General features: G+C 40.9%; 1 protein-coding gene across 39 annotated transcripts in view; it reads left to right on the forward strand.

The window, feature by feature from the left end:
• The first annotated feature begins 623 nt into the window (after positions 1 to 623).
• The window catches only part of CEP112 (centrosomal protein 112), a 562,721-nt gene continuing 550,345 nt past the window's right edge, over positions 624 to 12,999 (forward strand). For 8 of the 39 annotated variants that reach the window (XR_008679796.2, XR_010133740.1, XR_010133744.1 and 5 more), the window contains exons 1-2: positions 631 to 888; positions 9,570 to 9,683. Coding sequence is in view for 22 of the 39 variants with exons in the window: in XM_063706175.1 (XP_063562245.1) it covers positions 9,578 to 9,683 (106 nt within the window). In the remaining 17 variants the exon portion in view is untranslated. Of the gene's footprint in view, positions 1,227 to 9,569; positions 9,684 to 10,758; positions 10,911 to 12,999 lie in introns of those variants that run through there. The other 31 variants (XR_010133750.1, XR_010133751.1, XR_010133748.1 and 28 more) reach the window with 12 other exon arrangements.

The raw sequence follows: 12,999 nt of genomic DNA on the forward strand, positions 1-12,999 counted from the left end.
ATCTATCTTGAATGTATTAACTGACTGGTTAAATTCCTGCAATTGCATGCTTGACTTTGCATCCTTGATTCTGCATCCTTGATTCTCAGTACTAATTATCTGGATTATAGATCATTCCCTAGTTATAAACATGTTCAAGTATGCTTTTGAAAACTAAACATTCTTAAAAGCATTCTGTACCCTTTATTTTCCTTAGCATGATTTGTCTTTGAGACAAGGAAGAGCTGTTGGTGTTTACTTCCAGTGGGATAGGTTTTAAAAAGAACCTTTTGAAGAATTTGACTTGGATTTTGATATATCAGAGAGTGAGGAAATTTTCACTTGAGACTCATTCAACTCTGATGTCTGTCCACATAACGGATCACCCCTTCTGTGAACATCCTCCAGCCGCCCCATTTTCTGTGCCCTTATTTTTTCGCCACGGCCCCTAAGGTGATCATAAGCGACTCTGCGCGGGATGCGGGAGGGCAGCAGCATTCAAACTGTGGTCGGGTTATCCCGGAAGCTTCGACTGGGGACCCGCCAAGGGGCGCACAAGCTGGGGTGCGAGTCTGGCGGCTGCTGGGCCAGCAGGAGCGTCGCCATGGCAACGGGGCCGCGCGCACGCCGCCGCCTGTGGGTGGAGAAATGCCCGCGCGGAAGTCTCCGCCCCCAGCCTGGGGCGCCGGTGGTCGCCGCCGCCGGGAACGTCGCCATGGCAACCGCACCGCAGGCTAGAGGGGTGGAGTAGGGGGCGGGGAAATGCGAGCGCGAAAGTCCCCGCCCTCGGGCTGCTGGGCGGCGGCGACCCAGCGGCCCGCAAGGATTTGAAACCGTTTGGCAGGGGCGGCGGTGGCGGCGGCGTTGGCGGCAGCGGCCGAGCGGAAAGCTTGCGTGTGGTGGTGCCAGGTTCTCGTTTTTTTCCGAATTTCCTTCCCCCGCCCCTCCCACCAGGTTCTTGAGTGGAATTTTGCGCCGGTGGCTGCCGCCCCGCCCTTGCGGGCCCGTTCGGGAAGGGGCGTCGCCCTCAGGCCCTGGGCCCGTTCTCCGGGCCTGGGGGGCGCGCGCCCCTGGGGTCCCGGCGCTGCCCGCTGTGGTGTCCCCGGCAGGCAGAGCGCGATCCAGGCCGGGACGACTTGGGAAAGTTCTAAGTAAAGTTTGATCAGCAGGTTTGATCGGTCTGACGTGGTCCAGGAGTCTGACCCAAGGGTTTGCGACTGGGAGAGGAAATCTGTGTCCTGGACAAGGTAGGAGCGCGGCCTGGGCCTGGGCCTCGGCGGGCCGAGGAAGGGACTGCCAGGAACGGCACCGCTGGAGTTTTCAATTCCGTCCCAGAAAAGAGTCTCAGAACAATCAGCTGGATTTGCGGGGACAGAACCAGGGCGCTGGTTGGTTTGCAGAAAGTCATAGGCCGCTTGGAGAGGCCCTAGCCCAGCACCGCCGCATGTAGGATGCTACCCTGTGTTTCTGAGTTAATTATTTTTAAGTGTTCAAGAGAACGACATAAGTAAATGTGAACAGCTTTTCTGATCATTGCACGGCTATTTTTATTTGTCTTTAATATTTTAAGATGAGTCAAAATAAGATAGAAAAGGCACATTAAATTCCATGAGCCTCTCCACAGTGGTCAGGCTGCAGCTTAGTGGAATGCGTGGTATTAATAATTTGTGCAGTGTTCAGGCCCAGCTGTCACTGTCCCCTAAGAACCTAGGTCAATGACTTCACCTCACTTAAGCCTCAGCTTCCTTCTTCCTCTGTGAAATGACCATGGAAGTGGTGCGGAAATGGTAGGGCCGGGCCAGAGAATAAACTTGAGATTTGTTTCTAAAGCACACACTGAACTACGGGTAGAGTCAGGGAAGGCTCCTGTCAAAACATCCACACGTGTAAGCCAGAGAAAACGTGCACCTCTAATCCTTTTTAATTTGTCGACGTTTCCAGTTTTCTTTAATGACCCACAATATATTTAAATATGATTTGATTGAACAAAATGGGTTTTACACAACTTCCAAGAACGTTTGTTTTGTTTGGCAAGGAGTGTGATATGAATGAAGTGTATTCTTTGCTTGGCAGTTGTGACTCCTTTTTTTCCCAGACCTTTTAATACTTGTGGTTTGGTTATGTTTGCTGACTCTAGGGTAGGTAAGCCCATTTTGTAGCTGTCCAAAAAGAAGTTTAAAAAAAGACAACATGGATGAGTTTAATAAAAGACATGATCCAAATATAGATTGTAGCTATAAGCAAGAGTCACCCAATTTACTTCTTTTTTACCTTTGGAATTATTTATTTTTTTGAGACAGTCTTGCTCTGTGGCCCAGGCTGGAGTGCAGTGGTGCAATCTCAGCTCACGCTCACTGCAACGTCCGTCACCTGGGTTACCTTTGAAATAATTTATATAACTGATAGGCACACTATAATTACTCTAAGCCTAAGCCAAAGATGTTGCTTTACTTATTTTTCAATTCCAGTAATTTAAATTTTCAATTCTGATAAATGGTATGAAACTTTTGATAAGTTGGAACTTAGATACAATTTGTGAATATGATGTAATTTGTTTTTAAATTATTTATTTTTCATTTTCAATTTTTTTTTTTTTTTGAGACGGAGCTTTGCTCTTGTCACCCAGGCTGGATTGCAGTGGCATGATTTCAGCTCACTGCAACCTCCGCCTCCCAGGTTCAAGCGATTCTCCTGCCTCAGCTTCCTGAGTAGCTGGGATTACAGGTGCCTGCCACCATGCCCGGCTAATTTTTGTGTTTTTAATTGGCCAGGCTTGTCTCGAACTCCCGACCTCAGGTGACCCTCCCGCCTCGGCCTCCCAAAGTGCTGGGTTTACAGGTGTGAGCCACTGCACCCGTTCCATTTTCAGGTTTTTTGAGACAGGGTCTCACTGTATTGCTCAGGCTGGAGTGCAATGGCGTGATCTTGGCTCATTGCAGCCTTGACCTCTTGGGCTCAAGTGATCCTCCCACCTCAGTCTCCCAAGTAGCTGGGACTACAGATGCATGCTACCATGCTTGGCTAATTTTTGTATTTTTTTATAGAGACAGGGTCTCACTATGTTGCCCAGGCTGGTCTTGAACTCCTGGGCTCAAATGATCCATTCACCTTGGCCTCCCGAAGTGTTTGGATTACAGGCGTGAGCCACCACAATCCAATAAGATGTAATTTGTATAGCAATAATTCCTTGAAGGTTTGAAATGTTAGTTTTTTTGTTTCTTTTTCCATTTCTTTATTTTTTTGGAGAAAAATTAAGGGATAAGAAGAAGCAGATTTTTAGTTTTTACCAAATGTTACTTTGATTCTTTATTTTGTTTTTTTTAATGTATACTTCAATATTGCATGTCAATATAGCAATTCCAATTGCCTTTCTACTTTTCAAAATACTTTTGTTTTTTTTTTGAGACAGAGTTTTGCTGTGTCACACAGGTTGAGTGCAGTGGCACCATCTCAGCTCACTGCAAACTCCGCCTCCCGGGTTCAAGCGATTCTCCTGCCTCAGCCTCCCTAGTAGCTGGGAATACAGGCGTGTGCCACTTTGCCCAGCTAATTTTTTTGGTATTTTTAGTAGAGACGGGGTTTCACCATGTTGGCCAGGCTGGTCTTGAACTCCTGACCTCAAGTTATCCGCCTGCCTCAGCTTCCCAACGTGCTGGGATTACAGGCGTGAGCCAACGTGCCCGGCCTTCAAAATACTTTTTAATTAGTTGGAGATATTGCTCACTTATATGTAAATGGCCAATATAATGGATCTGAGGGCTAGAGGTTTCAGAATTTTAATCTGAGCTTTGTGCTTGATTTCATGATTTTGAGTTAGTCATTTAATGGTTGAATTTTAGTTTCCTCTAATGTTAAACACTAACATTTCCTGCCCATGTCAAAGGATTTATTGAGAATTAGTGATTAGGAGGAATCTTTTTTATTTCGCTTTAGCTATAGATGTTCTCAGGCAAATGTTTGAGTACATGGGCAGTATATAGTCTTTAAGCCCCGGAGTACATCTAGGCCAGAGCTGTGCTTTAAAATTCTGGGTTTATGGTTTTCCATTGGTTTGTTCATCTATTTGAATTGCTTTTCAACATTATGATCTCACATCCAGCACTGGTATCATAGTCTTCTGTTACCACGTGCATAACTGATGGAATATATTGTATACATGTAAAACAAAACCAACCAAACAAACAAAAAATGATGAGTACCAGGTAATAAGCTAGGTACTTACTAAGATGTGTAAATCATGGTCCCTGCCTTCTAGGAGCTTCTCACAGATAATGGAAGATGTATACATAATAATACACAGATGTGTAAAAAGAAAACAGCATGATAAATGCTGTACACAGATGTGAACAGTTTACACTGAGAACAGAGCAACAGCCAGTCTAGGGCAAGGGGGGGGCCAGCTTCACTCAGGTGACATTTGAGCTGCGTTTACCTGACTCCAGGTGGAGGGAATAGCCTATGAAAAGGGGGTGGGATTAGATAAGGGCTCGGGGGGGGGGGGGGTTTGACCATGGTGAGGAGTTCATTGTGGCAAGAGGGAAGTGGGCATTTGTGGGTTGGTGTAGTTAGGCAAAGTGTGTGTGTGTGTGTGTGTGTGTGTGTGTGTTTGTGTGTGTGGTGTGAGAGACAGGCCTAAATGCAAAGGTACTTGTATGCCTAACTTTGGGTTTGGATAGTATTCTGTTTTAGGCAGTCAGGAGAGATTTTTAAACAGGAAGCGATAGGCTTAGCTTTCTCATTAGGAAACTCGTTCTGGAGCAGGTGAGGAAAATGGACTCAAGTAGAGAAAACTGACAGTAGAGAGACAGATGATGAGGCTGCCGCAGTAGTTCAAATAAGTGGTAGGCAGGCCTCTATCTGAGATCGTGGCAGTGAGAATAGGGAAGCAGGCAGATTTGGAGATACTTCTCAGCATTTATTGATGTATTGGTTTATGGGGGTTCAGAGGATGGGAACATTGAAACTTCTAGCTTGGGAGATGAAGTAGATGATGATGTCATCAAGCAGAGTACAACACAGATTTATGGAGAAAACATCAAGGATTTTTTTCTTGGACATATAAATCTAGGTAATAAATAGGACATTAGTGAATAGGTCCAGGAGCTATTGTAAATGAGTCTGGAGTTGCAAAGAGAGGCTGGAGTTTGAAATAAAATTTAAGGGTGAATGGCATGAAACGAATACTTGAAGTGATGGTACTGAATACAATCACTAAGCGAGTGTGAAAAGTCAGATCAAGAGGAGACTAAGGAAAGAGCACTGGAGAGTCCATATTGACTGGAGAAGCCAGAGCCATTGAGAGACCGAGAAGGAATGATCTGAGGCAGTAGGGGAGCCAGGAGTGAATGGAACCGCTGAAGTCAAAGAAGAGTTTCTTAGGAGCAGGGAGTTGTCAGAAGTGGAAGATGCTGTGGAGATGTCAAATAGGATGCAAACTGAAGACAGCCCTTTGGATTTGGCAATTAGTGGATCACTGGTGAACTTTGAAAGATTTTTGCTACCATGATGGAGATAGAAGAGGTAATATACAGGGGGTGAGATCTGGATAGAAGTTGATGAAGTGGAGAAAGTAAGTGGATTTGGCGAATGGAATGCTAGAATGAGGGGAGATTTGTAAACAGGAAGTGATAGACTTAGCTTTGTCATTAGGAAACTCATTCTGGAACAGGTGAGGAAAATGGACTGAAGTAGAGAAAACTGACAGTAGGGAGACAGGTGATGAGGCTGCCACAGTAGTTCAAGTTAAGTGGTGGGCAGGCCTCTATCTGAGATCGTGGCAGTGAGAATAGAGAAGCAGGCAGATTTTGAGATATTTCTCAGCTGCCATCAGAGGGGAAGGAGTCAGTGGAGATGGAAAATTTTACATAGCAAATAGGCAATTGATAGAGGACAGGTAGAGGGAGAGTTATTGCGTCTGATACAGGAGCAGAGGTGGAAGAGTGTTTTCTCTGAGAGGTAAGTTGAGAGGTGGGAGAAATAACATCTTGGGGTGGTACCACCTGACTATTATTTTTTCCATGAAGCAAGATTTATGATTTTTAAATTGAGAGTTAGGAGAAGCTGGAGTTGTTCAAGGGGCTGTAGGATATTTGGGAAAAGTTTTAAAGTTGCTTTGTGGAGTAGGAAATAGCAAGACTCCTGAGGGTTCAGGTAATGTTGGAAGCCATCTGACTATAAGGCAGTGCCATTTTTTTCCAGCAACCCTGTAGAGCATGAAGGAGGGCATCAAGGGATTGCAGCCTTGCCAAGTAGAAAGGAAAGATCTAGTGGAATAAGAAGAGAGCATTTAAGAGGACAAGAGGCGGCCGGGCATGGTGGCTCATGCCTGTAATCCCAGCACTTTGGGAGGCCGAGGCAGGCGGATCACGAGGTCAGGAGATCAAGACCAGCCTGGCTAACACGGTGAAACCCCGTCTCTACTAAAAATACAAAAAATTATCTGGGCGTGGTGGCGGGCGCCTGTAGTCCCAGCTACTCGGGAGACTTGAACCCGGGAGGTGGAGGTTGCAGTGAGCCAAGATCGTGCCACTACACTCCAGCCTGGGTTACAGAGTGAGATTCCGTCTCAAAAAAAGAAAGAAATAAACGAAAAGAAAAGAAAAAAGAGGACAAGAGGCTAGTTTCAGATGGGTTTCTTTGCAAGTTGACAGAGATGAGAAAGGGGAGTACGTGGTAGTCAGATGGTTGGAGCGTTGAGCCTCATGAGGGATTTTGGGGCTGAGGGAGGAAGAGCAGTAGTTGGGAAGTGGTAGGATGGATCTTGGTAAGTGTTTTCCTTCCATTGCATGGTTGAGTGGAGAAAGTGAAAGACTACAGAGGATGCATGAGAGAGCGGGTGGGGAGAGAGAGAGAGAGAGAGAGAGAATGAGAGAGATTATGAGAGACCTTGACTTACCTCTAATGACTGAGGAAAGTAAAGTCAGCAAGTAAAAGCTACGATTTACTTACAGAGACAGGGTAGAGAGAACTTTCTATGAAGAGGTTGTTGATGATGAAATGATGGAAACCATTTGATAATGTGGTAAATATTAGAAGCTGGTTTAGCAGATAGAGGGCAGTTTGTGGAGCAAGATAGCTTATGAGGCAGAACAAAGCTTTTCACCAAATATAGAATTTGTAAATGGAATAAATGACAAATTGGCACTATTCATAATGTAAAGGTAGCATACATCCCTATCAGGACATTTCACAGTTTAAAGGAACATGTAGTGTGTGTATGTATTTTTAACTTAACAAATTTTGTCAAAACCTACACTTTTGATTTTTGGGATTCACCCCCTTTGTATTCAGTGTTTTTCTTGTTAATTAGAAGGAAGTATGATGACCAATATTTTACAGTTTTTAAAAAGGATTAAAAAGTTTAAATTTGGCGGGTCGCAGTGGCTCATGCCTGTAATGCCAGCACTTTGGGAGGCTGAGGTGGATGGATCACGAGGTCAGGAGTTCGAGACCAGCCTGACCAACATGGTGAAACCCCATCTCTACTAAAAATAGAAAAATTAGCCGGGCATGGTGGTGTGTGCCTGTAATCCCAGCTACTCAGGAGTCTGAGGCAGGAGAATCACTTGAACCCAGGAGGTGGAGGTTGCAGTGAGCCAAGATTGTGCCATTGCACTCCATAGCCTGGAGAACAGAGCAAGACTCTGTCTTGAAAAAAATTTTTTTAAACTTATATACAGCAAATGCACTTTTTTTTGGCATATAGTTCTATCAGTTCTTACACACTGTAGGTTCTTATAACTTCCTACATAGACAGTGTACAGAAAAATTCCAACATGCCAAATCGTTTCTTTGTGCCATCCGTTTGTGTTGAGACTCTGCCACCACTGCTAACCCCATGAGCTGCTGATCTGTTCTTTATGCCTGTATTGTTTGCCTTTTCTAGAATGTCACACAAATGGAATTAGACAGTATGCAGCCTTTTGAGAAGGGCTTCTTTCACTTAGCATAAGGATTTGAAGTTTCCATGTTTTGTGTGTATCAGCAGTTCATTTCTTTCTGTTGCTGAGTACTATGTTATTGTGTGGATATGCCACAGTTTATCTAGTCACCAGTTGAGGGACATTTGGGCTGTTTTCAGTTGTTTGGTGGTTATTTAAAAAAAATCACATTTGGATTTTTTTGTGTATATAGATTTTTCTTTTCACTTAGCTAAATACTTGGGAGTGGGATTTCTGGGTCATAGGCTGAGTGTATGTTTATTTTTGTAAGAAACTGCCAAACTGTTTTCCAGAGTGCCTGTACTATTTTGTATTTCTACCAGCAATGCATGAGAGTTTCTGTTGTTGTCCATCCTCACCAGCACTTGGTATTGTTTGCATTTTTAATGTTAGTGGTATCTCAGTATAGTTTTAATTTGCATTTCTGTAATGATATTGAGCATCTTGTCATGTGCTTACTTGCCATCTGTATTTCTTCTTTGGTAAAGGGACTAATTTTTTTTGCTGATTATCAGGGTAGTTTGTTTTCTGATTGTTGAATTTTGAGAGTCCTTATGTATTCTTGATACAAGTCTCGTATGAGATGTATGATTTGCAAATATTTTGTTCTGGTCTGTGGTTTATCTTCTCAATTCCTTAACAACGTCCTTTGCAGGACAATTTTTTTTTGTGAAGTTCAATATATCAGCTTTCTTTTTTATTTTTGAGATAGGGTCTTGCTCTGTCACCAAGGCTAGAGTTTAGTGGTGCGATCATGGCCCACTGCAGCCTTGACCTCTGACACTTTCAAACAATCCTCCCACCTCAGCATCCCAAGTAGCTGGGACTACAGGTACGTGCCACTACACCTGGCTAATTTTTAATTTTTGTTTTGTTTTGTGGAGATGGGGTCTCACCAAATTGCCCAGGGTGGTCTTTAACTCCTGAGCTCAAGCATTCCTCCTGCCTGGGACTCCCAAAGTTTTGGGATTACAGGCATGAGCTATCATGCCTGGTCAGTTTTTCCTTTTGTGGATAGTGCTTTTAATGTTGTATATAAGAAATCTTAGCCTTACTCAAGTTTGCAAAGATTTCCTCCCATGCTTTCTTATAAGAGTTGTATAGTTTTACATTTTTACACTTAGGTCTGTGATTCATATTGAGTTAATTTTTATACCAGGATGAAGTTTAGGTTGAGGTTCGTTTTTTTTTGTATATGGATATCCAATTGTTATGACATCATTTGTTGTATAACTGTCATTTCTTCATGGATCACACCTTTGTTGAAAATCAGTTGTTTATGTTTTGGTCTAGTTTCTGGACTCTCTAATCTTTTCTACTGATCTGTCTATCCTTTCACCAATACCAATTGTCTTGACTACTGTGGCTTTGGAGTACATCTTAAAATCTGGCAATGTGAGTTCTCCAACTTTGTACTTTTTCAAAATTGTTTGGGCTCTTTAGTTCCTTTACCTTTTCATGTAAATTTTAGAATTAAGCTTATCTCTACAAATAATACAGCTGGGTTTTGATGGGAGTTGCATTAAATCTACAGGTCAATTTGGGGAGAACTGATATCTAACACTTATGAGTTTTTTTTATCTTTCTCATCAGAGTTTTGTAGTTTTCAGCATACAAATCCTTAATATTTTGATTTAAAATCTTTTACAGATTGGATTATGGAAGTGGGAAGTGAAGAAGAAAAATGGGAGAAGCTGGATGCAGAATTTGATCACTTTGTGGTTGATATGAAGCCCTTTGTTCTAAAATTACCTCATAGGACAGGTAAGATTATGTTTGAAGATTAGATTCTTAAGATTAATTTTTTTCTTTATATTATTTAGTCAAACCAATGAACTATCAGCATGGAAGAAAAACTGAATTTCTCTAGTAACAATTTTTGCCATTGACATAGGACTGTTTACACTGAGTTGTTCAAGGGTAGATAGACATTCAGTGATAATGTCTTGCCAAACTATGGAAAGATCTTATTGTGATGCCTCGTCTCACATGTCATGAGCTTATAGCACATGGATCTCTAAAGTTAGCTACAACCCTTTTTCTTGCATCTTTTTCTTTTCTCTATGGAAATTTTTCTTGCAAATTTTTCTTCTTTCTATGGAAAGGGCCAGAGACAGGAGGAGCCTACTGTTCTCCTGTTCTCCTTCCCTGTCTATCAAAGCAGAAAATAATCTATTGGTTTTTTATGCTTATTTGTTGGCAGAACAAAATCCAGTGTGAATAAAGTTTTGTTGCTATATTATCTCCAATTCCTGGCCCGTTATTTCTAATTATGGAATGAAGGTCTTTTTCTCAAGTTAGAGAATTTTCATGTAACTTAAGGCACTAGAGAGCAATTGGAGAGAATTTTGGGGACTGGGAAGATTCTCTAAGGCGTAGTAGGTGTAAGATTGTCTGTAAAGGTGAATGTGACTTGGTAGCTTTTGAGTGGTAGGTTTGGAGTGGGACCAAGAAACTATGGCTTTTACTTTTTGTAAGTTGCCTGTTTCCCTAAGGTGTCTGAGTGGACTCTATATTCAGTGAGGAACTGACTCAGTATTAAATATAGCAATCCCCCCTAATCTTGAGGAATACATTCCAAGACCCCCAGAGGCTGCCTGAAACAGCTGATAGTACTAAAACCTATATATGCTCTGTCTTTTCCTATACATACACACTGATGATTAAATTTAGTTTATCAGTTAGGTACAGTATGAGATTAACAGCAATAGCTAATAATAAAATAGAACAATTATAACAATATAATGTAATAAAAATTGTGTGAAAGTAATTTCCCTCTTTCTTTCAAAATATCTTATTGTGTTGTACTCACCTATTTTTGGACTGCATTCGAGTGTAGGTAACTGAAACAGAGGACAGCGGAACCATGGATAAGTGGAGACTGTTGCATTTATTCCAGGGAGCTGTGTTAGGAGAAGGGAGTATGATATATAAATTATGCATTCCGTGTTCACTTACTGTTCTAGGGCCTTCAACCTTTCCTAGTCCTGGGTAAGTTGCCATGGTCTTCCCTTGAAGACCTCCTCCTCTGCCTTCTGCTCTTGACCTTGTCAGGCTTTAACCTCTTCTTTCTTCCTCTGCTATTTTTCAAATGAATATTTCATGTCCCATGACTTGTTCCTGATTATTTGAATGATATCTAATGATATTTTTATATTGCATCCTCTTCTGACATTCACCACTTTTTTTCTTTTTGTCTTGGATTTGCTGATTAGGAAACATTTGTATTAAAATTTCTCATTGTAAATGTATTTCAAATCAAACCATCCTCATATTTTATCTTCTTTAAAAAAAGATTTTAGGGGCCGAGCACGGTGGCTCATGCCTGTAATCCGAGTACTTTGGGAGGCTGAGGCGGGTGGATCACGAAGTCAGGAGATCAAGACCATCCTGGCTAACATGGTGAAAGCCTGACTCTACTAAAAATACACACACACACACAAAATTAGATGGGCGTGTTGGTGGGCGCCTGCAGTCCCAGCTACGTGGGAGGCTGAGGCAGGAGAATGGCGTGAACTCGGGAGGCAGAGCTTGCAGTGAGCCAAGATCGCGCCACTGCACTCCAGCCTGGGCGACAGAATGAGACTCCATCTCAAAAGAAAAAAAAAAAGTTAGGTACATAGAATTCATTAATTATAATCTTTGATTCCTTGACACATTGTCAGTATTGGTACATCTATGGCATTCTTTTATTTAATTAGTTTATAATAAGCAATCTGAAACTCACATCTTAAACAAGAACTAGAAATTCATAATAAATTACATCTTATTGCTAAATTCAACTTGTGATAATGGGTTTTCCGATTATTTTACATAGAGGAATGCTTTCATTAACCAAATTGTACTAAATTCTGGACATTAGAATATTATATAGATTTCAGTTTGCTATGGGATGTGGAAAGTATGTAGATTGAAAAACTATTTACTTAAGTTTATCAGTTTCACTTTTGTATTTTCTTCTTGTTCAAAGTGTTCCCAATATTTCATGAAGTTTATTTTATGATTATATAATTTTCCATATCAAAAAATACAAAAAATTTTAAAGGCATAAGTTTCCAACCTGAAATGATGTTTGCAACATAGTAAATCCGGTCTTAGTGATTTTTGTAGGTAAAACAATAAATGAATATGACCTTCGTAAACTAAAAGATTAGAGCAGATTTATGATTTGCATTAGATATATAATCCTCAAATTGACTTAGACTGATAAAAAATTAATACCAGAATAGTTTTCATGAGACCTAAAACAATCCTGTGTCATGGCAAGGTAATATAGACCATTATATGTAGATTAAACTGTGCTGTGATTTTTAGGTAGATTTTGAAAAGAATAATTATTTCACAAAATGACATGTAAATAGTGCTCAATTATTTTTAAAGATGTTAAAACCCTCAATCAGCTACAAATCCCTGGGTATTATTGGATTTCATAAATAAAACATTCAAGATTTAATTTTAGAGTAAGTTGAAAATGCTTAGATAAATCAGAGACTGCATTTTATCTCTTTCAAGGTTTACATAATTAAAATTATAGAAAGATTTTTCAATATATCTAAAATTATTTTAGAGATGCAAAATTATAACAAAATTTTATCACAGAAATTTATTTATAAAAAGTCTCCCAGCAAAGAAAAGCCCTGGACCTGATGGCTTCACTGATGAATTTTACTAAACATTTAAAGAATAACTAATACCAGTCTTACTCAAACTATTCAAAAAAATAGAGGAGGGAGGAATATTTTCAAAGTCATTCTGCGAGGCCAGTATTACGCTGATACCAAAACCAGACAAAGATACATCAAAGAAAGAAAACTACAGGCCAGTATCCCTGATGAACATTAATGCAAAAATCCTCAGCAAAATACTTGCAAACAGAATTCAACAACATATTAAAAAGATCATTCATCATGACCAACTAGGATTTATTCCAGGGATGCAAGGATGGTTCAACAGATGCAAATCAATCCATGTGATAAATCATAACAACACAATGGTGGACAAAAACTGTATGATCATTTCAATTAATGCTGGAAAAGCATTTGATAAAATTCAACATCCCTTTATGATAAAAACCCTAAAA

The sequence above is a fragment of the Gorilla gorilla genome, chromosome 4, assembly GCF_029281585.2.
Source record: "Gorilla gorilla gorilla isolate KB3781 chromosome 4, NHGRI_mGorGor1-v2.1_pri, whole genome shotgun sequence".
Taxonomy (NCBI): Eukaryota; Metazoa; Chordata; class Mammalia; order Primates; family Hominidae; genus Gorilla; species Gorilla gorilla.